General features: G+C 46.0%; 3 protein-coding genes across 11 annotated transcripts in view; 1 reads left to right on the top strand and 2 right to left on the bottom strand.

Moving 5' to 3' along the window:
* LOC309635807 (uncharacterized protein) overlaps positions 1-8,260 on the bottom strand; it is a 447,043-nt gene extending 438,783 nt beyond the window's left edge. For all 7 annotated transcript variants that reach the window (XR_014249020.1, XR_014249021.1, XR_014249022.1 and 4 more), the window contains exons 1-3: positions 7,988-8,260; positions 5,848-5,987; positions 2,298-2,427 (exon numbers count right to left, since the gene is read on the bottom strand). The gene's annotated coding sequence lies outside the window, so the exon portion shown is untranslated. The remainder of the gene's footprint in view (positions 1-2,297; positions 2,428-5,847; positions 5,988-7,987) is intronic.
* Positions 8,261-8,343: 83 nt separating this feature from the next.
* Positions 8,344-12,874, top strand: ADO (2-aminoethanethiol dioxygenase). Its single transcript, XM_082407525.1, has one exon. The coding sequence runs from the start codon at positions 8,837-8,839 to the stop codon at positions 9,647-9,649; it is 813 nt and encodes a 270-aa protein (XP_082263651.1). The 5' UTR covers positions 8,344-8,836; the 3' UTR covers positions 9,650-12,874.
* Positions 12,875-15,442: 2,568 nt separating this feature from the next.
* On the bottom strand, positions 15,443-22,211 carry EGR2 (early growth response 2). 3 transcript variants are annotated; one of them, XM_082407478.1, is made up of 4 exons: positions 22,132-22,211; positions 21,920-22,032; positions 19,264-19,372; positions 15,443-17,914 (listed from the first exon to the last, which is right to left on the bottom strand). In XM_082407478.1, the coding sequence occupies exons 2-4, from the start codon at positions 22,016-22,018 to the stop codon at positions 16,665-16,667; spliced, it is 1,458 nt and encodes a 485-aa protein (XP_082263604.1). In that variant the 5' UTR covers positions 22,019-22,032; positions 22,132-22,211; the 3' UTR covers positions 15,443-16,664. The 3 variants fall into 3 exon arrangements, with proteins under 3 accessions (XP_082263604.1, XP_082263606.1, XP_082263605.1); XM_082407480.1 differs by lacking the exons at positions 21,920-22,032; positions 22,132-22,211 and adding an exon at positions 21,577-21,891; XM_082407479.1 differs by lacking the exons at positions 21,920-22,032; positions 22,132-22,211 and adding an exon at positions 19,473-21,552.
* Between the last annotated feature and the right edge of the window lie 5,709 nt (positions 22,212-27,920).

The following is a 27,920-nucleotide window of genomic DNA, read 5'->3' as shown; positions in this document are numbered from 1 at the left end:
TTGCCCCCCCAGCCAATATCTGGAGATATATATGGTTATCACAATGGGGTGAAGTGGGGGGCAATTGGTGCTACTGTCATCTACAGGGTAGAGGCCAGGGATGTTTCTAAGCATCCTACAATGCACAGGACAGCTCCCACAACAAAGAATTAGTCAGTCCAAAATGTCAATGATGTCGAAGTTGAGAAACCCTGCTCTTACATGATTTAACTCCTATAAAGTTGATATTTAAATGATTAAAAACATTAATGCCAGTGAAATTACTGCGCCCATGGTAAGACTAAAAATGACCATAATTGGAAGGATTTGCACTATTTTCTAAGCATTTCTGGAACATCTTAATTCTGGCTCTGAATTATTTAAATTACTTTTTCAAAACAGTCAATTGAATAAAATGAAGAGTCTTTATATAGTTCACAAAAGTTTTTCTATTTTGGAAATGAGAGTTTTGATTAAAATTGGCATTTCTGAAACTCTAATTGCTAGTTATTGCTGGGGGAAAAATATTTCTAAGACCAGCCAGATGGGACACTTCAAGATAAGAAATTATAAGCCAATGTTCATATTCCAATCAGAAGAAAAATTCTGTTTATACATTTTTAATTCTGCTTAAATAGTAAGCAATATATTTCTTCAATTAATTCCTAAACTGCTATTAACTGGCTAGCTAATTTTCTAACATTGGGTTTAACTCCCCCAAATCTTTTTAGATTATTAATAAGCAGAACAGCATCTTTATAAGAACACTCTGTATATCAGGGACTCTATAAATTCTAACGGAATCAGATTGGTTTCTGATTACGACAAATCATATCTCTTTGTAGATGTACAATGTGCCCATAGAAACTTAAAATGTCCGTTTTTCAAAACCCATTTCTGACTGAAATATAATGAAGTGTTTCAGTTTACATGCCCAGAACCAGAACAACAGAAATGTCTTCTTGACATTAACACTTAGTAAGTCTTTGGAACATGACCTCTACCTCTTTGGTAACTTCTGCTCTCCCACATCAGAAAGCTCCCTCTCAACCCTTTGTCACTCCCCTCTCTTCTTCCTTTTCCTTTCTGCCATTTTGGATGGGAAAGACTTACAGTGGAGGAATGTGAGGAAAACCATAATGATTCCTTCTGCCATCCATGAGACTAAAAACTGTCCCCAAACAGGAAAAGATGGCCAAGTGAAGGCTTTCATTGACTGAATTCTATCTCAAGCCCTTCCAAACGTAAGACTCTTCAAGCCATATACACACACACACAAAAAGTTGTTTTTTGAGGGTTTTGCTTTTGGTAGATTTATGGAACTGTTTCCTTTTATTCAACTTTGCTGAAAGCCAACGAGAAAGAACTCTAAATTAAGGTACATCTCTTACTAGTTGCTTGGGTTTGACAAATAAAGCAATCCTCAAATCAAGTAGTGTGCACTTCTTTTAAAAGCTCTATTTGTCTGACATAATATAACAGCAAGATGGTTAGGCAAATAAATGGCATTACTTAACATAATCACTTAATGTTGTGCAACCAACCTCAGGTCTCATTGTTTTATCGCTTGCAAAGTGTTTGATGATAATAAAGTTGATTGTTAGTGTGAAGAGATAAATTGTTCAGTAGTTAGAGTTGTTAATGAAAGCAAAAGAACACAAAAGAGGAAAAATAGGTTTTAGCAGCCCAAATTCATTGCTAATTGCTTGTGCATTCATTATAGGCTGACCACAGCTAATTACCTAATTAAACTAAAGCTCTGCTACCTTAGAGGAATTTCTAGAGCTATGATGTTGGTTGTCAATTACCTCAGCAGGTCTGACTGAAATGAGTAGTTAACTCAAGGCATGTTTTGCTTTTCCCAGTAGCAATACACGGCACTCTTGTTGCATAATATATGCTTAGAATGAAAAAAAAAAAGTTTTCCTTAAAAAATACTATGGAACCTTAACAATAACGGTAAACCTTATTTTAAACAAGAGTTCTTGCTCATTTTATTCAATAATTTATATTCAGGAAATGTCAAGGTAATCTACTTTAGGTAGACAACACAGACACAAAGGAGAAATCAGGTATCACTGTATGCATGTTACTGAGTGTCTAGTCACATGCTGTTTTTAAAAATACATTTTAAAAAGTGTCTTTTGTGATGCTCTGCAGTATTTCACAGGATGAAATTATACTACTTAATTTTATATAATATTTTAGATTCATAAGTTTTTTTTTTTAAAGCTGGAAGAAAAGTAGTAAATCATCTAGACTAAATTATTCGTTGTATAAATAAGGGAACCAAGGTTCCAAGAAGTGAAATGACTTACCCAAAGTCACGCACTGGGTTCCTAGAACCAGGAGTAGAACTGGTATCCTGCCAGTCTATTGTTCTTTCTTCCTTGATTCCTGCTTTCCACTTTCAAATTGTACCATCATTTCTCAGGCTTCCTCTAAATGCTGTAACAGAGCATCTAGTTGGACAAGGCTTTTGGTTTGTTTGCTTATGTTCAAAAGGCTTTGATTAGTAGCATTTTACTACTCCAAAGAAACACATGTAATACTGTCCCTATTTATTTCAAGTCAGTCAAATGTCTCAGGATGTATTCTAAGGTGAACACTCAAGGGAGCAGATTTTTTTAAAAAGTTATTGTTCGCCTTGCCCAACTAAAAAGGAAAAGATGATAAACTTATGGTGGATTTTATTAATCAGAGTGTTCAAGCAATTGAATTGCACCCGATATATTGTTCCTAGGGAATCTGATCCTAAATCAATGGACCATAAATCATCAAGCAATATTTACTAAGCATCCCTTGAGAAAGGCATTTCCCAAGAAAGTATGATTTCATTCTCAAGACTTTTCCCACTTCCCTTGATTCTGGGCTATGGTGCCTGTTCCTTGCAAGGACACAGAATTCTGGAACCCTCCTCTGCCCCTTTCGCAGCCATTTTTCAGGTAGGCACCAGCAATGAATATCCAGTTCTTTTCTGCCAAGTTAAAGAGGATGATTTTCCCTTTCACTGCCTCTTGAAGATGAACATCAACTGTTTCACTACTTGCGATTCAAATCCATTAATTAAAATAAATATAAAGTAAAAAACATCTCTCTTTCAGCCAAGAGGAAAAGGACAGATGGGGAAGCGGAGGAGGTGGAGATACCTCATGTCTTCTTAAAGGGAAAAAAAAAAGGGAAAGAAAAACAAGAAGCATGAAATTGGGGGAAAAAGTTAATTAAGAGAGGTAAAGGGTGTTTAGATTTAATTTACAGTTCAGAACTATTTTGGGTCTTATAATAATTGCACTACTTAAAGGAGAAGAGGAAAACCTCTCTAATATCAAATTGGTAAGGGGAGTGTTAAATCACCTCCAAAAATGGTGACTCCTGGCCTTTGGCTATGCTTCACCCTGAGCATAGCAAAAACTTCTCTACATTATTGACTTGCAAAAGCCGCACCTTTTTTTGCTTCCCCCTCAACCTCTCTCTGCATGCTCCCAATTTTTAATTTCTTTCTCCCTTGCCTCCCATTGCCTGAAAAAAGACACTGGCAAGGAAGAGAAAAAGGAGTTAGTTTAAGTCCTTCTCCATCCCAACCCTACATTCATCAGTATGTAGAACCACACAGAAAACAAAGCTATATCACACAAAACAACCTCTGCAATTTTTTGGTGCAACGTGAACACCTAAAGTCTGACTTGAACACTACATACTACTGGGCCTGGCATACTTAACGGAACAGCCCATATACCAAAGTGATCTGATTTCAGATAACCACGCAAAGTTAAACCAGAGTAGAGTGGAGCAGAGTTACTTTATAAGACCTTAGTGGAGATGGACAGAGCTAAGAGTTACACTGTAATAATTTTAGATAAATGAGAAGAAAGAAAACACGTATGTTTGCCATGCCTAGAACTAGTTCTTCTGCCTTCACAACTATTTATTTTTTCTTACAACTTGACATTCATTCATGATAATGGATGGAAAAATATGCTAAATTTCTTAAAAACTGAAAGGAAAGCTACAATAGAAACCCAAAATATTTCAAATATAAATAAGTACAACTGAGTCCAAAAGTAGAAAAAATTTTTATCAATTTATTTATCATGTTCTATAGCAAATTAAAAGGCGGATATAGGAGTAAGTTGGCAAGAGGTACTGGGAAAAAAGAAACCTTCCTGCCCACTTTAAAAAAACTACTAGCCTACTGTAGGCTAGGAACACTGAGCATTTGAGAATGTCAGTACTTTTGTACTCTTTTGACTGGGTCCAAGCGTGATCAAAAGAGATGGACAAAATGAATTCTGAAAAATGATTTGAGGGCTTCCCTGGTGGCGCAGTGGTTAAGAATCCGCCTGCCAATGCAGGGGACACGGCTTCGAGCCCTGGTCCAGGAAGATCCCACATGCCGTGGAGCAACTAAGCCCGTGCACCACAACTACTAAGCGTGTGCTCTAGAGCCCACGTGCCACAACTACTGAAGCCCTCATGCCAAGAGCCCAAGCTCCGCAACAAGAGAAGCCACCGCAATGAGAAGCCCGCGCACCGCAACGAACCGTAGCCCCCGCTCACCGCCACTAGAGAAAGCCCGCGCGCAGCAACGAAGACCCAACGCAGCCCAAAAAATTAATTAACTAATTAAATTTTTTAAAAAAAGAAAGAAAAATGATTTGAGAAAAAGTCAGAACATGATCTATCCCATGAATTAAGGAAAATAAGTCCTCATAAAGAAGAGGGCCAGGGGAAGAAGAATGAAAGATAAACTATAAGCCAAGTTCCCAAAGAATGAATAGATCATATAAATGAGCAAGTAGAATTAAGAAAAGATATATTTGTGTGTGTGTGTGTGTGTGTGTGTGTGTGTGTGTGTGTGTGTGCGTGCATGCATGCTGGGGGCTCTTCCAATTCTTCTTGCTTCCTGATTAATTAAGCAACTGTTAAAAAAAAACCTTAGCTTTACTCATGCTTCTGTGTGCTTCCCTCATTCCTAAATTTAATAGTTAGATGTGGGCAGGAGGTGAGATTTCAGCTTTATCAGTCTTACCTATCACCACGTAGCTGTCAGCTCATGAAAAAGAATATATGCGAAGAGAACATACTTTAAGAAACAGATTGCCAGAGCAACAGCTCATCAGCAAGCCCTGCAGCTCCACCTACAAAGCAGATTCCTAATCTTTACGCTAGTGTTCTTTTCTCTAGATTACTGCCTTCAACTGGGCTTTCTACGCTGTTACATCGCCCCCCCACCAATCTCTGAAAAGCGCAAAACAGATCAAGTCATTCTCCTGCCCAGTGCTCTCTGAAAGCTTCTTACAACACTTATAATCCAACTCCCTACCATGGCCCTCAACTCCCTGTAACACCCCAACCAGGGCCTATAAGGCCTGTGGAATATGTCCCTTGCCTACCTCCCCAACTTCATCTCCCTCCAGGAACTCTGAAGGTCACTACATAGCCTATCCCCACCAGCCTTCATTCTTGTTCCCAATTATACCAAGCTCCTTTACATCTGGTCAAAGTCATGGTCTCCAATACTCTGTTTGACATCCTTAGGGCTATTTTCCTAGTCTTGGAATGCTCTGACCCCAGATTTTTCCACAACTGACTCCTTAATATTCAGAACCAAACATTATCTTCTGGTCACACCTGACAACTCAGTAACACACACACACACACACACACATCACACCACCATCCTGTTTGTCTTTATAAACTCATCTCTGAAACTGTGTTGCTCATTTATTTGTATTGTGTAACAACCTCCAACCCCAAAATACACACACACACAGACACACACACACACATGTAAATTCCTTGAATTCCAATATTCTTTGCCAAATCCTCAAAGCCTAGAACAATGCCTGGTACCTAATAAATACTCACTATTTATCGAATGATAGATTCCATCTGTCCCAAACTTTTCCCAAATCTTGTTTCTGTCTTGTATTTCTAGCTCTTGTTCACTATCACTTCTCTTTTGTCTGTTCTCCTTTCTGAATGTCTTTTGGTCTTCATTCTGCTTACTGCAACACAAAGGAAAACAGAACAAGGAGCATAAAAAGAAGGACGTTATTGGTAATAGAAACCCAGTCAGCCTATGCTACTGGCAGTGGGGCAGAAGGCCAAATATTGCAAAATGCTTCTTAAGGGCAAAAGCCATTAGGATGGATCTCATCCATTAGAGCAGCTCTTAAGGACAGTTTCAAACAGGAATTATGGAGGTAGCCTGTCTGTGGCCTAAAAAAAGTACCATATGCCTTATGGACACTCAGCAGTTCTTAAAAACTTTAATGTGCAAAAGATTCAGATGAAGATTCTGAGATGATCTGAGAAGCTGCACTTTCAACAAATACCCCCAGGTGATTCTGATAAAGGCAGTCTTAGGAAACTACTTTGAACTCTCAGGCCAAACAATGAACAGCAAGGACCTGAGGGATGGTATTACCAGGTGAATAATTAACCAATAAAAATAATCTTTTTTTTTTAAATCTCTACCTTGAACCTAATTCTCAAGACAAGCAAATCCCATTATTTGCTCAATATTATTTAAATTCATTGGTCCTTACAGCTTTTAACAATTTTGAAAGTATAATAATAGCTACTATTATGAGACAGCTACTATGGTATCATCAGTGTTTTACACATGCATCTTGGTATCTTATTTTATAGATGAGCTTCAGTTAAATAAGTACGGACAACTATTAAGAAGTAACAGATGTGTTAATAAAGTCTGTGATCTATGGAGTCTACACCTCCCACTAATTATACCTTAATAGAAATAAAATCAATAAATAAAAATCCAGATTTTTAAATGAATAGAGGGCATTTTTTTCTCTTAATTTAAATATTCCTCACTTTAGAAAAAGATTGCATGGGATTTCATTACATGAACTTCGACAGTACATTTAAGTACCTTAACAATGGCATGGCAACCTCTGAAAACGAATAAAACTTGAGTCCTTTTCTAAAACAATCACCCTCTCAATCGAAATCACCAAATATTAAGAACTGGTTCATTATTTACAGATCTAGCAGTGGTTTTCAAACTGGGCTGATAATTAAGAATCACTTAAGGAGCATCTTACAAATAAAAATTCTGGGCTTCACACCAGTTATGCTGAATCAGAATCTCTTGGGTTTGACCCCCAAATCTTTATTTTTATAATGCTCCCCAGGGTCTTCTGATGAGTAAGGAGAGTTCAGAATAACTGTTACCCTAACTCCAGATTCTACAAGTAAATAAACTGAGGATATAAAAGGGTAGAGTCTGCTAAAGACAGACAACTTTAAGTAGCAGTAAGTAGCACAGTAGGCTGGAAAAACAATATTCTAACTCCACATTTAGTGCTTTTAACACCAATTCAAGCTGCCGGTTTTGGTAAAACTGTACTTATTTCTGCTCTGCTTAGGCACTGTCAATTATTCGCTATCCTCTTGCAACTTATTCCCTCATCTGCAAACTGGGAATAATAATAATGCCTACCTCTTAAGAGTTGCTGTGAGGATTACTATAATATTCATTAGGTAATGTACTTAACACAATGCCTGGCAAATACTGAGTGCTCCTTAGATAGGTTACATAGCCCACTAAAAAAGCATGCCTTTTTTTAACTGGAGAGAATTTACTGCACCACTCCAATTACAAAATGAGTAAGAAACCCTTATTTAGCTTTGGAAATCCAAAAGGACTTTAAACTCAGGGTAAGGTTAAGGTCAAGAGTTTGCCTGATTCTCCCACAACAAGGTTTCTCACAGGAAGCCTCAGAATCATCTAATGAACCAATCTCTGGATGAAGACCAGGCATCTGTATTTTTAAAAAGCTCCCCTCCCCCCCTAACCAAGTGCTTCTTGGGCAATCTAAGGTTTGATAACCATTAGTATACAGAATCGGTGACCACAGCAAATAGCCTCTCAAGTTCCCCCCAAAAAACTATCGTACTCTGTAACCAGAAGAGCAGCGTCATCAGACCCTGATGCAAACAACAGCTGGGGACGGCTGGGTAGAGTAACTGTGGTGCTCACCAGGGACAGTCTCGACCCTCTCATCTCCTCAGAAACTTAGGAAATTACGAAAGCGCGGTCCCGTAACCCCTGTGGCAGACAGTGCCGCCTGGACGGCCACAAGGAGCTAAAGTTAACTCAACAGCCTCATTCCCAAGGCTAAGGCCACAGGAAAGCGACCTTGGAACGCTGACCAGGCCCGAGCGGCGTCAGAAGGTTAACGACCCCCTTGCCTGGTTCCTTGAGACTGCCAAGAGCCTCCTCCACACCACAGGCCAGACGCCGGAAGTGCGTCACCCCAACCTGCTGAGGAATGCCGGGAGTTGTAGTTAACTGGCTACTTCTCTGGTGCCCCAATTCGCCTTTCTTCAAACAAGCAAACACCTTGGGACCGTACTAAAGGTCGCTTTATGACCCACCTATCTAATCCTTCCCTTTTCCAGCTGACAAAGGGAACTCTCTGAGAGCGCATGCGGAATACCGGACTACAAGTCCCAGCATGCTCTGAAAGGCGCCGGGAACGCCTGAGCACCGCCGTAGGTGCGGGCCGCATGAATGGAGCTTCGGGCGTAAGGCAAAGCCTACCACCGTCCGCGCGGCCGGTACCTGCTCCCGGAGCGTGAGTGCGGGGTGTGGGCCGTGCGCGTGCGCGCTCAAAGGGAGCGCGAGGCGGGCGCGCCCGGCCGTAGCGGGCGCGTGGCCGCTGAGGTGGGCGGCTGTAGAGCCGCTCGCCCGACTGGCCGGTAGTTGCGGGGCCTCCTGCCTCGCCGGGTGTTGCGGGCAGCCGTGGCGGCCGCCGGGGACCGCAAGGGGCGGAGGAAAGCTGGGGGCGGAGGGGGCCGGCCTCGGCACGCAGAGGAACAACAGGGCATGCCCCGAGACAACATGGCCTCCCTGATCCAACGGATAGCCCGCCAGGCGTGCCTCACCTTCCGGGGCAGCGGGGGCAGCCGCAGCTCTTCCGACCGCGGCGAGGCGCCAGGCCCCGAGGCGCCGATTTCGCAGGGCTTCCCGGAGAACCTGAGCAAGCTGAAGAGCCTGCTGACCCTGGTCCGCGCGGAGGACCTGAACATTTCCCCGCGCAAGGCCACGCTGCAGCCGCTGAGGCCCAACCTGCCGCCGGTCACCTATATGCACATCTGCGAGACAGACGGCTTCAGCCTCGGCGTGTTCCTGCTGAAGAGCGGCACCTCCATCCCGCTGCACGACCACCCGGGCATGCACGGCATCCTCAAGGTGCTCTACGGCACCGTGCGCATCAGCTGCATGGACAAGCTGGAGGTGGGCAGCGGGCAACGGCCGCGGGCCCCGCCACCAGAGCAGCAGTTCGAGCCGGCGTTGCAGCCCGGGGAGCGGGACGCGGTAAGGCCGGGTGTGCTGCGCTCGCGGGCGGAGTACACGGCGGCCAGCGGCCCCTGCGTCCTCACGCCGCACCGGGACAACCTGCACCAGATCGACGCTGTGGAGGGGCCCGCCGCTTTCCTGGACATCCTGGCCCCGCCCTACGACCCCGACGACGGCCGGGACTGCCACTATTACCGGGTGCTGGAGCCTGTCAGGGCCAGGGAGGCCTCCGGCTCGGCCTGTGACCTGCCCCGAGAGGTGTGGCTCCTGGAGACCCCGCAGGCCGATGACTTCTGGTGCGAGGGGGAGCCCTATCCAGGTCCCAAGGTCTTCCCTTGAAGCCGCCGGCGCCCGGGATTGGTGGGCCGAAGACATGCCCTACTCGTATCTGGGCTTGGCTGGCCGCGTCCCATCACAAGGGCTCTCTTCCTTCCCCCAGGCCTGGGCGTTGGATCTACTGGAATGGGCTGTAGCCGCTTCCTCGGGAGCCTTGCGAAGCGCGGCGACTGGACTGCAGCCACTGGGCACCGTTTTGGGGGCGGAGTAGGCGGGGAAGCTAGGTTGTTTCCTGGCTCTGTCACTGCCACTGGGGTTTTGATTTGTGGGGAGGGGGCAGGGGTCTTATTTGAAGCGCTTCCATCCTCAAGCCATAATGAAGTTCCCCATCCTATACAAAATACACTAAGTGATTTTCTCCGCCCCCCTCTTTGGGTAAATAGGGTTTGTTTTCCACTTACGTCCTTAAGCCCTTTTACTCCTTATTGTTATAGTTCTAACTTACTGACTTTGCATGACCTAGTGGTTTGAATTGTTTTTAGTTCAAGTCATTGATAAAAACTAGGTTTAAAGACATGAGCTACTATTTAAAGTGAGCTGTCCGGCCTAATTAAGTCGTTGTGAAAATTAAAACCATTTTTCCAGAGTTGGGGGGTTACCCCCAAACGTAACGATGCATGTAGAGGGCAAGATTTATTTTCTTTCCTCCCCTTGCCCAGTAACCACATCTGGGTTACTCTGGCAGCATCTACTAAGAAATTCAAGCACCTGCATATCTCAGTGACAAATGGTCACTTAGAGCTTCCCGATGAGTCTCCAGATCTCTGAGTTGAGCAGATTTCTTGTTGCAGATTCACCTTTAATGCAAAAACTGTATTATCCTCAAGTGACTTTTTTTGTCTTAGTGTACTTTAAGAAGTAATAGGGTAATTCTGTATTTTCTAACCATAAGATTCAGAGGAGCTGAATCGGTATGCTTCCAAACAACTGAATGTAAAACACCCTTAGCCAGCTGTTAAATTCTGTGCCCATATTTACTTCCAGTATTTTCCTGCAAAAGTAGAGGAAAATGTTCATGACTGTTTCAGATTCTCTCAGGAGTTCTAACGTTCCAGAGGGCTGCTGATTCCAGCTGTGTTGTTGGTGGCAGTGTTCTCAGAACCCTGTCCCTCAAATAGGAGAGAGCCAGTGCTTGCTTCATCTAGGGTGAGTTTTCTGCAGGAAGAGAGAGAGGCACAGATATCAAGGCTAGAAAATTGAGAATGAACTATACTGCTGGCCACTTTAGGGCACCAAAACTTGGGACAAAACACTTCCCACTCCCAACCGCTTGAAATGAACAGCTGTGTTGTGACTAGTTTTATTTTTGTCCTTTTAATTGGCTGAGCTTTACCTTGTTTACAAATGTATTGACACCATTTGCTTCAGGCCAAGGAACACTCCTGTTTCCCCCTTTTTACTATTTATAGGACTCTTTTTTCCACAAAACTTTTAATAAAAACAAACTGTAGAAATAAACACATTAAAATTCGTCCAGCTGTTGTCTAAGCCCTCTTGATTGACTTGCCCATGTGGCAGTTGAGTTCTAATATCTGTAATAAAGGGAGATTTGCTATTGGTGGGAAGTGATGACCCTGTAGGGAAGCAGTATGTGCCTTTGCCTCTTTCTGCACACTGGGTTAGAGGCCCAGAGTGAAGGAATATTTGTTCCCAAATTTAAAAATAGAATGAAAAAGCAAAAAAAGCAAAAAAGTTTTTTCTTAAAAAACAAATTACAAAAAGATGCTACTAAACATGATATGCCACTGTGTTGTAAAACCTGACACAAGCGTAATGCATTTCTTCCAAGTTTGCTAAAATTGTTTTATGGTAGTGTCACATTCTGGTGTGGTTTAGTATACCGTAGGGGCAGTTTGAAGCAGTTCTTCAGGCCATTCAGGTTGAAATTAAATTCTAGATATGCAAATGATGATTTTCTTTAAAATTGTTCACAAAATGGGTTTTTTTCATAGCACAATGACGAATGTGTATGGTTATCACATACCTACCTGTTTTGAATTATATTGTAGCAAAAAGTTGATCAACTTACAACAATTGTTGATAATGATGTATAGGTTATAATACAATCTGGAGTACATTAAACCTACAAAAACTCATGCTGGCAACAAGACAGTAATAAAGGAGAAATTGTTTTTTCAAACTTCATTATAAAAAATTTTTAAGTTCTCAATTACAAGCAAGTTGAATGAAAAAGACTTAAGGTGCTTTTCAAAAGAGTAACTGAAATTATCGCAGGCCAAAACAGCAATATATCTCTCTAATTTAGTTCAATAAGAACAGTGAAACTTTTGGTTCACTAATAATTCTGAGTAAATTAATGGTGAAAACAAAATTAACTTGTTTTAGTGAGCCACTAAGGAAAGAATATTCTTAATACAAAGACAGAATGTGGTGCAGAAAAGCCTTGCACCTTTCTGCGTAAACTGTTAGATGTGACTGCTGTTGTGTTTCCATATATTCCTGCAATATGGGTAACAACTGTGGGGAAAAAAGTTGTCTTCTACAAAGACTAATGAGCACAGTGATCCTAATCACTTAACTTTCTGTTGAATAACAAATGCAATAATTGCCTCTCATGGGTGAGAAGTTGTCTAATACTTCTAAAGCTTTTTAATTCTCTGGTTATATCAATTCAGAGTGTCGTATATCTACCTACTACTTTATGAGAATTGATTTTTTTATTAAGCCTAATTTGCATGGATTGAGTTTACACCAGCTGCTGTTTATCAGTGAAAATGGTGAACCTTTTTTTAAAGTAATGTGTGTTTGTCAACAGGAGTGGGTTATCTGATCTTTTAATGCTAACAGCCCTTAACTTCTCCCAAAACTCACAACTTATGTTCCTTCTTTTGCATTGTTCCCTTGTAGGTGCCTTAGTCTAGGCATCGCAGGACTCTCATCACTCATTTATTCCAAATGACTTGGAATCTTGTGCTCTAGCTCTACTGTTCAACAAAAAAGCAATATATCTTTAATTCAGGGCTCTGCCCATTGCTATTCAACTCTAACCTGAGGGCAGTGCCACTCCTGTAACTCTCCTGTTCTGAATTCAGAACTTCACGTCACAAACAGAAGCTGACCATTGATTATTCCAGTGCAATGCGTGTCAAAGAAGGAAATCATTTGTTAAGCCACGTATAGATACTGAATCTTCTGATCCAGGGATGTTTACATTTCTAGATTAAAATCAGTGTACTTGTGGAAAATAAAGTCATTTTTGAAATTGTTTAGAGGTAAATCTTATTTGATTATTGCAAAAGGGAAAAGGAAAATATTACTTGCTATGATGCCTACATTTGAATTGCTGTTAAACGTTCACAGTCTGTATAGTAAGATTATGTTGTACTAAAAACTGGGGGCCTTCTGCAGATTCTAAAGTCCAAGTAATAATATAAGCTTAATAGTTTATCTCCCTGAGTGTGATCTTTGAAACAGCCTGATTGACAAAACATCTGAAATTATTTAACATGCAATCATAACTATTTTGCTGCAACGAAAATACTCCTTTTATATTTAACCTGAGGAAAATAAGCTAGTGTAAGAAAACAAAAATACTTTCATTCATGGAGGAAAGAACCTTTGGACTTAAATATTTTCTTGTCTTTCCTTTTTCTGTAAAATTTATTTAATTGTAATTTGGATTGGCAGCATTTTAGGCACTTGTGATGATACTGACTATTCTTTCCCACCACCAGCCCCCCCAAAGTAGTATTGAACTGTTAAAGCATCACTACAGCCATTTCTAATATATGCCAGACAATTTGCCTTAATTTCATTAGCAGTTAGGATATTGAAATTAAATAGCCTGGTTTATGAATAATTGGAAACCTTATTTAGGTTTAATAGACCTATTTTTAATGTGTACTGAACCATCTCAACTGCATTATGATCTTTAAGGAATTACTCTCCAGAAGTTTATTTTTAATAAGAATTCCTAGTAACAGCTGAAACATCAATAATATTATTTAATAAAGCATACTGAATAAAAGAAAGCAGACAGCTTTATATGCTTTATTTCTTGAGCAAAGTAAAAAATGAGACACCTGTGAACAGTACCCTGAATGTTTCAAGCAGATAATAAAATCTGATTAAAGATTGACCTAACCTATTGAAATCAAGGAATAAAATCCACAAGGTTGGCTCTGAGAAAACACCAAGGTGTGTTCCTTATGGTATGTATGTTATGCCACTTCACCAAGCCCACATCAAGGCGAAAGTGATTATGTAATCAATTTGACTATCACCAAAATGTATTTCATCTTATTAAAAAGAGATTTTTAGTCTGTTGCTTTGTTAACAATTGTTTACGTTGTCTTAATTGAAGGTGCTCTGAAATTAAAATTTGGCAAGACAATTTAAATCACGTAAAACTTAGGTGTATTATATTTTAATATAATGACATTTTGGTAGGAGAGTAGTATCATTAAAAACACAATTATCAAAATGTGGCATTGTTTTATACATATTTCTTTAAGAAAATTGGCCAAGCAAGGATGATAGTATGCTGACAAGCTAGGAAATATGAATCTAATGGAATGACACCAGGCACTAGAACAATCTGACACTGACGTTTAGAAACTTCCATTTAGTAGTTACTAGAGCTATTATGCATCTTTGAAATAAGGACAGGAAGGAAATAAGGGTTAGTTACCTTCACAAATTAGATTTCGAATTCTAGTGCTGGTAAGGGCAAAAAGTAGTTTCCAGGAGAAGCTGTCACTGTCTGCTGTTCTAAAATACAGGCCATCTATTATCAGCCACGCCTGAGAGAGTCTAACAGTGCCAAAGGACAGACGACAGGGTTTTCAGATGATGTAGCTAAACAGTGGGCGCTCCAGTGTGTTACATTTGTGTAAGGATCCAGAGGCAGCAAGTGACGTTAAATGATATTTAGGCCCAATTGTAGAGTAAAGAAAGATAACTTCACAAAGACAATCTGCATTGTATGATACGTAGATAACTATGGGCGGGGGCGGGGGGTGGTGGTGAATTTATATTTTAAAATCACTACAAAAGGCTTGCAGTAAAATGACCCTTATAGTGCATTGTTTTGCAAACCATTATCCAGTGCCATGGAGGACCATTTTTGCCTATTTGATTCAGATTGTCTTTGAGGTTTTCTTAAGGCTGGTATACACTTATCTAAAAAGGTGAATAGTCTCCAGACCCACCAAACCTATGGCAGTGTAATGATCCTTCTGAATAGGTGTAACTGGGGAGACAAGGCTGGAGAGAAATGAGTCCTGGGGTAATTCCTTTGGCAACCTATTAATGCTGTCATCAGCAGTGTCTCAGTTCATTTTTGATCTGAAGAGGCGATAGCGCTTTTCAAAAAGTTTTCTGTGGTCATGAGACTAATCCTGGAACCTGAAAGTCATTTCCAGCTTGACCACGCCACCACACTTTCCACAAAGCCACATCTCGTCTGAGTTCCTGGCCCTGGTCAGGGTTCTGAAAACAGCCGCAAATGTGTAGTCTCCGAGTGGGCACTTGTTTGTAAGTATTTATTTTCCGGAGCCCACTCAGGAGCAGAGAGAAGTTATAGGCTGTTATAGAGGACGGAACAATGAGTCAAAACAACGCCTCCCCACTTTTACACTAATGCATGGGGGAAATCCCCGGAACGCTAGCGTTTGATTATGAATGGAGATTGCTTTGGGGCGAGAGGGCTGGTGTTGAAAGGCTAGCAAAGAAGACTTGGAGATCCTGGCTTGGTCAAAGTACTAAAACCCACTGACTGGGTACTGTTGAAGTCCCACCCAATAAATTTTTCGTAAGTAATTTCTGCAGCAAAAATATTGTTGAAAAGTATTTATTTACATCATAGTCATAAACCATTCCTTATCTGAACTTTAGTTAGTGGTTTTGTGTTAGAATAAATCATTTATATTTCCACAACTATTAAGAGCTAATAACCAAACAAGTCAGCTCCAGTAACATTATTTACATTCCTGCAATTTGACTACAAAGGTAACACTTTTAAGTCACAAAACAGAGCATACAAAAATATACTTTCTAAAAAAAATTCCAAATATTAATAGGCAGAAATATACAGCCATACTAAACCCAGGGAGTGATGGTTTTTTTTTCTATAGTAAGGCAACCCATTTACATGCAGACCCTGTAACATTGTCTACATCACACAAGGCACCAAGGACACTTCCAACACAATTGCATGCATCCTAGTTTCAGAGAATATATGTACATCCCCCTTTAAATAAGTTAACCTTTGACTCATTTTGAGATCATAAATGTTTTACTTTTTTTTCCCAAAGGTTCAGAACTTGGAGAACAGTGCACATCAAAAATACACAAAATCTGAATGGATATACACTGAAAAAATAGTCTTTACATTTCTCAACCACTCAAAAAGGAGCAGATATTGCTATGTCCCTCCCATCACATTGCACTTCTGTTCTCTGAGTTTATAATACATATTGCTTAAAGGGTTGAGATGACTAGATAAGCTTTGATTCACTGTTCTAGGGCCACAGAATGCAGCTTTATAAAGGCCATGCTTCACCCACTGTACAGCATCCCCCAAATCAGTCCCAAGCCATAAAGTGCACATCAGTTTTGCTTCTGCCTTTTTTGCTCTCCCCACCTGAAGGGATGAGCATCTCCCAACCTACTGTAGAAAAAGTCTCAGATCAATTCTGACATCCAGAGTCAAAAACCTGTAACCAGTCAAAATAAGAGAGGGGAAACAAAACCTAGTCAAACAACCCTTTAAAGTAGGGTCATGCCTCAGCCCTCTAGGCCAGGGACCCCCACCCAACCCCCTTCTGAGCCTCCCCATTACCTTGGGGTGACAGTCAACTCACCTAAGAGAGACTAAGGTGGGCTAACTTTTAGGAAGGACCTGCTTCTAAGTGGAAAGGGGTGGGGGCAGTGCTAGGCTCCTAAGGCCCTTTGCCCAACGAAATGAGGGAAGGGCAGGAATGGGTGGTAGTGTTTGTCGTGCAGCTCCAGTGGATGAAGGGCCTCAAGGAGCTGGTGTGTCAACCTGAGTCTCATCTCAAGGTGTCCGGGTCCGAGATGAGCAAGGGCCGAGTGACCCTCCACCAATAGTGCTGCTGTTGCTGCCGCACAGGGTCCCCCCAGCCTGCGCGCCCCCAGTGCAGGAGGTGCTGGAGGCGGCTGGCACCGTCGAGGAGGGGGCACTGCTCTTGCGTTCCTTCTGCCTCAGGTGGATCTTGGTGTGGCGCTTCCTCTCATCACTCCGGGCAAACTTGCGGCCACAGTAATCACAGGCAAAGGGCTTCTCGCCAGTGTGGGTGCGGATGTGGGTAGTGAGGTGGTCGCTGCGGCTGAAGTTGCGCATGCAGATCCGACACTGGAAGGGCTTGTGCCCCGTGTGGATTCGGATGTGCCGTGTTAGCTCGTCGGAGCGGGAGAAGCGCCGGTCACAGCCTTCTGCTGGGCACGGGTAGGGCCTCTCATGCACTGGGGTCTTGCTAGGCCTGTTGGGGTACTTTCGAGGCCTCAAAATAGGCCGCAGCGGCAGATGGTGTGGGTTATAGGCGGCAGCAGCGGCAGCTGCGGAGCCGCTGCCAGGTAGCCGGGGTCCCTCGCTGCCTCCACTGGCCCCTGGCCCTGTGGCCCCAGCACTGGGCCCTCCCAGGGTAAAGTTGCGGATGGTGGAAAGCGGAGTGAGTGGAGGGGGGACTCGCAGGGAGTCCAGGGGGCAGGGAAAGGGCTTGCGGTCTGGGCCAGCTGCACCATGTAGGTCTCTCTGGCACTGTGATGGGAAAAATCCAGGATAGTCTGGGATCATGGGGAAGAGACCTGGGTCCGTGGCTGGCTTGGGGGACGGGTAGGAAGGAGGTGGTGGGTAGGCCAGAGAGGAGGAGGTGGAGGTGGTGGCTGCCGACAGGAACGCCGAGGGGTCCTGGTAGAGGTCTCCTGCACAGCCAGAATAAGGAGGAGGCGGCGGTGGAGAGTAGAGGTGGTCCAGGTCAGGCTGGGTCTGAGACATGGTGCATACACCCAAGGGTCCAGTGGCCAGTGGGTTGGGGGAGGCAGAGGTGACGCTGGATGAGGCTGTGGTGGAAGCTGGGGAGGTGACCCCTTGCAGGATGCCTGCACTCACAATGTTGATGATGCCTTCTGGGTAGCAGCTAGCACCGGGGTACTGGGGGTCGATGGAGAACTTGCCCATGTAAGTGAAGGTCTGGTTTCGGGGTGCAGAGACGGGAGCAAAGCTGCTGGGATATGGGAGATCCAAGGACCTCTTCTCTCCAGTCATGTCAATGTTGATCATGCCATCTGGGGAGGGGAAAGGAAGAATGGAGGTGGAGCAATGAGAATGCAGCCAAGAATCCCTTCTCACCCCCGTCTCACATGAGTCCAACCCCAAGGCCCAGGATCTTAGCACTGTAGAACTGAGGCAGAGTTCAACAGGTGAGGAAATTGTGGCCCAAAGACAGTTAGAAGAGGCTAGCCCAAGATCCTACTGTGGCAGCCAGTGACAGTCTAGGACGCAAACTACCTCCGGGAAAGCAGATGAGCACTCCCAACCCCCAAATACAGCCATCTGTGGCTCTAGTCCCCAATAAAAACACCCCAAAATAGCAACAACAGTATTAAAAATTCCCCATCTGCCTGGAACTTCTCTCCCTCTCCTTTGCCTGGGGCGGGTCTCACGGCTGGGGCAGACACCACCCAGAAGACTGATCCCAGCCACTGCCGCGAAGGTGTCAGCCTGAGAGGTGAGCCAAAGAAGGGGGTCAATGATTTCCCGGCTGCTCCCCACCCCAGGTGCCTTCCTTTCCTCCCTCTCCCACTGCTGGAGGGAATCGGGCCCTGCGATGGAAGGAGGCTATAGATTTCCTTCCCCTCCCAACCTTTTCAGCCTTGCCCGACACCCGCGCGTCCTCGCCCCAGCCCAAAGACAGTGGCAGGGCTTCGGGGAAGGCGCGGGGGTTGCGGGAGACCACTTTCCACCGCATCGCCAAGGAGACTCGCGGCACCGGTGCCCGATGGGCCTCCCTAGGCAGCCAGGGAGGGGGCCGCTTCCCGCCGTTGCCCGCCCTCCACCTCCTCCTCCCCGCCTGGCCAACCCCCTCAATTTCGCGGGCGGCACGCAGGTGGGGGCGCTCCTGCAGGCCGCAGGGGGAGCGCGCTCCGAGATGTTCCCCGGGTCTCCCCTGCCGAGGAGGGAGCGGCGGACGCTTTGCTCTGGGGCTTCTCCGCCGCTCGGCTCTCCAGACGCGCAGCTTTCCTCCAGAGCCCCGAACTTTCCCGTCACTTTGCCCCTACCCCGCGAGAGGGGAGGCTGGGGTGCGGCCGGCGGAAAGGCCCGCACAAGCCCAGAAGCCTGGTAGGGCACCTCTCCTACTCTCACCCCTCGCCCGCCGGGGGCTGGGCGCGCCGCGGCGCACGCACGCTCGCTCGCTGGCAACCTGGTGCATCTGCCCGCGCGTCCAGCTCCAACGCCTGGATCCCCGCTCACGCGGGCTCCTCCTGCACCCCCTTCCATTCTTCAAAGCCAGCTGAGTCAACATCGTCCACCTCGCGCCCCGACCCTCTCCTCCAAGTCCTGCACATGCACCGAAACCCCCCCACCATCTCCGAGCTGCGTGGGTCCTGGTCCGCGAAGGGGGCACGCGGCTTACCTCCGGCCACTCCGTTCATCTGGTCAAAGGGGCCTCCCAGTTCGGCATTGGGGAAGATGGTCACCGACGTCGCGGCGAGGTCCTCCACCGGGTAGATGTTGTCAGACAGCTGGTGCACAAAACCACTGAGAGTTACTGGGATTTTGTCTACGGCCTTGGCGGTCATCATTTGCTCCTCGCACAACCTGGAGACCCAACTCCCTCGCTACCTGGAGTGTCAGAGAAGCCGTTTTGGAGAGGGATTGGACTGAGCCTAGGTAGGTATCTCCTTTTGCCCTCCACACTTAAAAGCAACTATCCACCTCAAAAAAAAATCTAACAGAAACAAAACTAGCAAACAAGTTGCTTTTTTTTAAGAAGAAAAATGGCTATTTGCCACTGACTCTCTCCTGTGTTCCGGCTGGGAAGCCAGGAGTTGCTGGTGTAGTGTTATTATAACAGTCAGTGTGTCCCCTCGCCGAGCTATTAATCAATTGCTGCTCTCCGGGTTAGACGGAAAGTGTTGCTCTAAGTATTTATGGGCAGGTCCTCAATGCCCGTGACGTCACTGCCCATATATGGACTGAGGAACAGGGCTGGGCCAGGCGGCTTTTGCCGTCACATGGCCGATTTGCATAGGGGCTCGGCTGCGCGGGCTCCTCCGGGCTCGCGACTCCCGGCTCGCAGCCCGCGAGTATCCGCGGGGGTCTGGGGCGCGGGGCCCGAGCCGCAGCCCGGGTCCAGAGCGCAGAGCCCGACGGGGATAGGGCGCGCCACGGGTCCGGCTTAGGCCACTGTGGGAGAGCGATCGGTCCGGGCTGCGGCGCGGCCTCCCGGGCGGGGAGGAATTCCGGTTCTCCGGGACTTTCCAAAAAAGGCGAAGATCCGGTGCCAGCAGCTCCGCCTCCCCAGCCCTTGTTTGGGAGCCATTCCGGAAAATTAAACTTCGGAAAGAAACCGAGCGGAGCCGAGACACTACAGTCAAACCCCTACTCACTTTCTTGGCAGCTCAAAACCGCAAGCAAAAGGAGGCAGAGAAGAAAAAAAAAAAAAAAAAAAAAAAGCTGCATGCATTCACGGAAGCTGACTGCTTTTTTCTGAATTACTTGGTGGAAAGAAGTAGCTGGTGATAAGAGTGAATGCGGTATTGCTTTTTTGGAAAGTCTGTTCTATTTATACAGGAGCGAAAACGGAACAGGTTTGGGGTTGTTTGTTTGTTTAAGTATTTTGGGCACCTTGGGGCGGGGGGGGGGTAGACCCTAGGAGGAGCAGATAACTGCGGGGAGCTTCGAGAGAAATCCTCAGCCGGAGACACCCCCCACCCTTCCTCTGCCCGCGCGCTCCCCGCCCCCCTTCAGCTGCTGCGCGGAGCGGGCGCCCTTCCCGGCGCGTCTGGGCGGTCGGCAATGTGGGGGCGTCCAGATGGAGGCTTGGACACTCACCCTAACCCGCCACACACGCGCACACACTCTTACACTCACACACGCTCCACTTCCGCTGCACACACTCCTGCCCCCGCCGCCTTCTTCACACACCCACTCGCACACCTTACGCTACACACCTCCCTGTTGACAGCGCGCCCGTGCGCTCGCCTCGCCAACAGAATGCCTGGTCGGCGGAGCGGGCGCCTGTGTTTGCTGAACAGGCTGCTCTGCGAAGACACCCATCCTCACCTTCACTGCCTGTACCTGCCGCCACCGCAGTCATCCACCCCCGAAAGCCTACCCTCCGGAGGTGCGCTCTGCCCGCACCCGAGCGCTACTCCAGATCACACAACAGGAGGAGGAATATTCTTCCTGTCCCTGGCCAAAAGCCACCTCGGGGAGCCGAGCGAGGTCCAGAGTGACAGCAAACGGTGACGCTAACGCCAGTTTCGAGTCGCCATCACCGTACGCGCTTTTCCCTTTGCGTGTAAAAAAAAAAAAAAAAAAAAAAACTGGCCCCGATGGGAACCTTTCTGCTTAGTTCCCAAAGCAATTTTAAAAAACTTTTCAGAGGTCCAGATAGCGGTGGATTCTGGCTGGCTGCACAGACCGCTTCTATCTCCCGGCGCGCCCTGGCCCACCCCCGGAGCGCTCCTGGCCTGGCCGGGGCCCCGTAGGAGGTTGGTCTCAATTGCTCAAACCTGGCGAGCGGCCGCCTGCCAGCCACTTTCCCGCCCCCAAAGCAGCCAAGGCCTGGCGTAGAGCGCGGGACAGCCTCTAGGGCCCGGCCCTGCCCTTTCCCGCGGCGGGCCAGGACTGCCCCAGCCTCGTGGGGGCCCGGGCGGCCGAGAGCCACGGCGCCACGCCGTGGAAGAAGCGCAGCGCTGCAGGCGGCTCTCTGGCCGCTCACCTGCCGCGGCCGCAGCCGCTGCGCGTCCGCTCCCGCCCGGCCCCGCGCACGGTGGTCAGGACCCCGGGGCGGCGGTGAGCTGCCTTTGCTTCTCCTCCGGCGCTCCGGTTCTCCCCCTGCCCGCAGCGAAATTGGTTCTCCCGCGGACGGCCATCTTCCTGACTTCAAACGCCCAGAGAAAATTTGGGAAAGTTTCTCGCTTGCGCTGCGCGCTCTTTTCCAATTGGAGATAAAAATTAAAGGGGAAATCGCAGCAAGATTAGCACCCTTGTAGGTACCCCACCCTCGACAAAAACGTGGAAAGTCCCGTTTCTGAAAAAAGAAAAGAAAGCTGCACTCTTACCACGTGCGCCGGCCCGCTCCGCCTGCGCTCCGGCCGGTCCTGCGGCCCCCGCGCTGACCACCGGCAAGACGACGCCTCGGAGGGGAGCCCGACTCGCATCTCCAGCCCTGAGTCTGAAAGAAGGGGTGGGGGGGACCGAATTATGCAAATATGGGTCGTGGCAGCGGGGCTCGGGTTACGGCCCCAGCCGGCCTCCGAGGTAAGGCACCCACCGGTGGCAAGCGCAGGCGCCGCGACTGGTTGCGCTTCGCTCCTCTCCACGCACGTGGGCGGGCGGGTGAGTCGCCGGGGCCGCCGGGCGGTGGGCGCCGCTGCCAACCCCGCCGGCGGCCACCGCGCGCCGCCCGGAGGGGGAGCTCCTGGACGCTCGAGCACGGAGCGAGCTGGGCGCAGAGGGCAGGGCGCAGGCTGGGGGCGGCCCGGGAGAGGGTGAGCCGCGCGCTCTTCGCCTGCTGCTCTTCCCGAAGGAGGAGGCTGAGTGGGGGTCAGATGGGGGATGGGACCCCAAGGAGGAGAGGCGGGCTTACCCGGCCGGTCAGAGAAGCACGTTAGAGTAAATGGGAGTGACTGACCTTGGAATTATTCGCAGTTTTCCAACAACTCACACCTACTTAAGAGCTGCGCTACGTCAAGCCAGCCGTGCGCCGGGGGTGGGTTGGGGGCAGGGGCAAGCAACAGTTGCAGGGAGGCTATGCAGGCTACCGGGCAGGTGCCTGGGGCCAGTCCTGGGAGGGCTTCCCTGAATCTCCGCTGGAAACGGGTCAGTAGATTCCCTCTCTCCCCCTCTCTCTCCCTCTCCCTCCTTCCCTCTTAAGAGTGATAATGGAACAAAATTTAGGCATACTCATTTCAAGCCAGCCATCGTGAGGATGGGTAATAAGTTCAGAAAGCTGAAGTAACTTGCCTAAGTCGCGCAGCTGATAAGGGGTGGTGTCCAAACTTGCAACCGCGTCTTCTGACTCCAAGTACGATGCGCTGGATGCTACATCATTCATATGGGAAAACCCAGTTCCGGAAAGTGAACGGCTCTTTGAGGACTGGGAGCGTGGCTTAGCCCACTAGGGAAGAAACAGGTCACCTTAGACAACTTCATTTCTTTTCTCTGGCATTTCGGAAAGGAGGAAAGCTGAGGTCAGGGGTTTCAAAAGGAAGGGACAAGGGACTGTCATGGACATATACCCCCCCCCTCCCCAAATGAGGGAGAATTTGAGTTCTTGGCCTTTCGCAGCCTGTGTTATGGATGGAGTGACCAGGTTCGCACAAAACCAGCGTACTGATAGGCCCTGTAATAAAATAAGCCAATCCCACAATATCCTTCTTGGAGTGAAGAAGTGAGAAAAAAAGAGGTAGAGACAAATAAAAATCACAAAGGTGTTTACAGAATAAGATACTGTGCTGGGGAGGGGAGGAATGGGGGAAGGGGGAAGGTGGCAGTTGAATACAGAGATGTACCATGGTCTCTACTTTTAGGCACTTGAGCTTATTCTGATCAAAAGCTGAACAAATAAATGCTTTTCTTTAAAATAGATTTGTCAAAATGCTCAAGTAAATGGAGTGCTCCAAGATGTATTAGGGTTATTAAAAGAGTAACAAATCGATGCCAGATGTTGATTTGCTTTGTCCTGATTCCAGACCCAGAAAGTAAAAGAGGAAGGAAGCAGAGGTGCCCCTTAGTAGGCTTGCCCTGTGGTGGGGGTGAGGAGGAGGGAAGGCAGCCTGAGGCTCCTGGCTGGCCCTCAGGGTCCACCCTCTGAGTGCTTTTCAGCTTTTTTTCCACAGTGTGGACTTGAGAATCACAATCAGCCATGAAGCATGTCACAAATAATTTGGTAACATTTGCGTTTTGATTTATTAAGAAACATTTTTGAACATCATTTTAGACTATTCCTATTATTATGTCATTTTCACTCACTTCCATTCTAATACTGCCACTGGAGTGAGAAAGAAGTGTCAGAATTGCTCTTAACCGTGGACACACACAAGGGTGTGGATTCTGAACTCAAATGGCATAGGACATGTGAACCTCAGTGATAAACAGGCTAATTCCCAACTCTGCCACATGACGAAGGCTTCCTTAAAGGTGCCCCTGTGTGCTGAGAAAACTGATAAATGCCTCCCTACCTTCAGCATCTCACTACAAACCTGGTAATCCCAGAGGCTATAAACCAAACCGAGATTATGCCAATCAAAGTTGTTGGGAAGCCTGAGAGAACGAATGCTTCACACCAGTCCAATGTGCAACCAAAGTCTTGTTGGCACAAATAATCTGGACGGGGGAAGTAAGACCCCTGTGATCTTATTTTGTAGCAGTGGCAGCACTGGCCTAAGCAGAAGGTGCTCAGGTTCCCTTCAGGGTGAACTATTGTAGGTCAACAGGTATTTCTTGAGCATCTACTATGTGTCAAGACTGTGCCAAACCCTGGGCTACAGTGGTGCCTAAAACCAGGCCTGGTTCCCACCCTGCATGGAGCTTGCAGTCAATCACACAAATATACAGCTGTAAACAATGACAATGTTTGACCCCAATGAAGAAAAAGGACAAAGGATCCAACTGAATCTAGGAGGTTGAGGAAGGCTTCTCTAATCTAAGCAGAGATCTGAAGAATGTGCAAGGATTAGGGGAAGGTCAGTGGCTAGAGCATTCCAGGGAGAAAAAGACCCGTGCGGAAAGGCCCCGAGGTGGGGGGAAGCAAAGTGCATTTGTGGAATAAAGAAAGTTCCATGTGGGTGGAAACCTCCGGTCAGTCTTCCGGTGCCTAGTGTACTGGAGCTGAGGGTAGCCAATACAGTCAGGCTCCTTGAAAGCCCCTTCCCTTTTCCCACCCCTCAAGAGATTTTAACCTCTACGACTCTCCTTTTTCTCTGCCATTATCTTTTCTGGATAATGACAATGGCATTATAATTTTTACATTTGAGATTTTTTTTTTTAACCACTCAGCTTCTGCAACATGCCAACAAGATGTCAGCAAGAAAAGAGAACATATACAGAAATGCTTATTGGCATCAGCATTCTGCTTCAGTGACAGTCTTAATGAAATAACATTCCTTAGTTGTCTATTTCTCAATACGGAAATGACAGACAATGTGAATTTTGTCCCATTTAAAATGAATAGAAGGGAGAAGTGCAGTCTTTCTAGTAGAAACACATCATGTCAAATCTACAGATCACTTTAGCATTGCTGGCAAAGAATAAAAGGTAAATTAATGCATTACTTATCACCATTAAGACAAGGTACATATCAACTTAGGGTCCAGGTTAATAAGTGATAGTCTGTCAGTATGGTCATTAAGGCTCGAAGCAAAATCTCCATTCCAAATCACACCTTTTTATGCCCTTAAATTTAAAATCTTTCAGCTTATATATTTAATTGTACAAAAAATGAAGTTCACTACAACTAGGGTATTCCTGGATTTTTTAAAAGCACATATCACTAGCCTGCTTACATTACCAGATTACAGGAAGCAATTTTTCTTTTTCCAAATAATGCCAGACATCCTATAGAAGCTTTGTTTTTTTATTGAGAAAAGGACGGAGCAAATCGGTGCATCTAGTTGTCAGAGCAGTTCTTTTTCAGCATTTAAACCAAAAAAGAAAAAAAAAAACCCAAACATTTCATTTTTCAACTGAATAATCTTGATAAGAATGGTCACTATTTCTTGTGGTTATTAAATGAGCTCTGGAGGCCCATCTGGTCTGGGTTCAGATCCTAGGTCCTGCGTTCAAATCCTAGATCCTGGGTTCAAATCTTAACTCTGACTGTACCTGGCTGTGTGTTCTTAACTAAGTCATATAATTTTTCTGTGCCTCAGTTTCCTCAACTATAAAGTGGACAAAATGATTATACGTATCTCATGGGTGTACTGAAGATTAAATACAGTGATATACATAAAGCACAGAGCATACTGTTTAGTACATACTACGTATTCACTAATCGTTAGCTATTAAATTATTACTATTATGGAACACCCACTTGGCAGACAGACACTGAACTCTGTTTTTCTCAGTTCACTGCCTTATTCCTCACAACCACCTTGAAAAATAAGGCTATTTATTCCTATTTTACAGATGAGGGAACTAAGGCTCAAAGGAGACACCCAAGTTCGCACAGATAGGAAGTGGCAGAGCCAGAATATGAACTCGATTCTCTCACTTGCCAGAGCCCACGTCTTTCAAGTACATCATGTGATGCAGAGCAGCCTACAGTAGACAAAGATAAAGCAGATAAAGCATAAGAGTAGCTATACTTCAAATATTGACATATGAAGTATTCATAATGTTTATTCTTGAATTCTGAGTTTCCTCTTCCAAGAATAATGATTCTAGTGTTACTGAGGAGGTCCAGGTTTAGGTTGTAAGGAGAAAAGCTAACCCAGAAATCAGCACTTATTTGCATGTAACTTATAATAAGCTGTACCCTTGTGGAAAACGTCATCTAAACTTGGAAAGCCAAGTTCCACATTAATAATTATCGAATTGACATAACACCCTTTTTTTCCAGGGAGATCAAAATGACTACCGATTACACTGTCGCTTTTCCAAGGAGGTTTGTAAATGTGGAATAGAAATTTTAGATTTAGGAAGAGTGGGTTAGTGAGTGACCTGCAAAATCTGGAGATGGTGTTAGAAAAGAGACATCCTTAGCCTTGGTGTCACCCACATAGGGGACTTGCCTTGTGCTGGTGTCTCACGTATTCTCTATGCTGTTACTTTTTCAACTCTCTTATAAATCCCCTAAAGGCAGGGACCTTGAAGGGTGTTCTCCCTGTCTGTACTCCAGTAAGCAGAGTTCTGGATAGAAACCCAACATACACCTTCCCAGCAGTGAGAGGGAATGAAGCCTGGCCATCTGAGATTTTCCTATGCTATCTTGCCAGAGAACTCCTAATTAACTAATTCTACCCAGTCCACAGCATGTTATGTCTAATGAATGGTTTCTCCAGGAGATGTTGGATTTCAGAGCAAGGACATGGACCCCAGAAAACATCCTCTGAAGGGTTTGTCCTCAGATACACCCTTTATTGGAGATTTAAATCATGAAGTTCTGAGCGCCACCCTCTGATGTCAGCATAGGGAGTGCCACTGATGTGGTGGCAGCCAGCAGTGAAAACCACTTCACAGATGTCTACCCGGAGCCCTGTTCAAGCCATCCCACCCTCCTTCCTGACTCCTCCCTTCCTTGTACAACTGGTCACAGATGCAGGGCGATGCAAGGAGCTGGTGAATGGAAAGGACTCAGGGCAAGGAACCCCAAGACTCCCTTAGCAGTTCTGCCCCTGCCACTTGACTGATGGTATTCTCCTGGGTTGGTGGTTGATGCTGGGAGGAACCAGCTCTGCTTGCTCCACTCACACCACTCAAGCCTTTGGTGGCAGCCTTTCCCCGTGTCTGATGATACGTCTTAACTATGTGCCACAAAGATACAGAAACATCACATCCCCTCATGCCTGCCCAGAATTTTAAACAGCGTCCTAAGAGGCCACAATGTTTAGAAAGAGTTTGGAAGTTTTCACTATTTTGAATGAGAAAGGTGGTAGGGGCAGAGATAAAGGATTGGTTAAAGGGGAATACCAGCAGCTGTGCTGAGGGCAGCACTGTGTAGTGGGAAAAGCACTCGATTGGGAATTAGGCTCAATGGTGGCTCTCCATAATAATAATGTTCTCAATAATAATAATAATGATGCCTAATATTTATTGAGCATTTAAGGGTACTAAGCTCTCTGCTGACTATGTTCCCTTATCTATTATTAGTCTACCAACCACCCCATGAAGCAAATATCATTATTGTTTTCACTTTGCAGATGAGGAAACTGAGTCACCAAAGCCCACACTACAGAGCTAATTAAGTGGAGGTTCCAAGATGTGACCCCAAGCAGTCTGACTCCATCACTTGGGCTCCCAGTACCTACCCTAGCCCGTGAACTAGACAAGCCACTTAACCTCTGTGAACCTCTTTACACTGGGGCTGGACATGTCTACCTCAACTGCCCTTGGCCAGAGAAT

Source organism: Balaenoptera borealis (assembly GCF_965194805.1).
Source record: "Balaenoptera borealis genome assembly, chromosome: 10".
Classification (NCBI taxonomy): Eukaryota; Metazoa; Chordata; class Mammalia; order Artiodactyla; family Balaenopteridae; genus Balaenoptera; species Balaenoptera borealis.
Note: the sequence above shows the minus strand (reverse complement) of the source record. Positions and strands in the feature narration are given on the sequence as shown.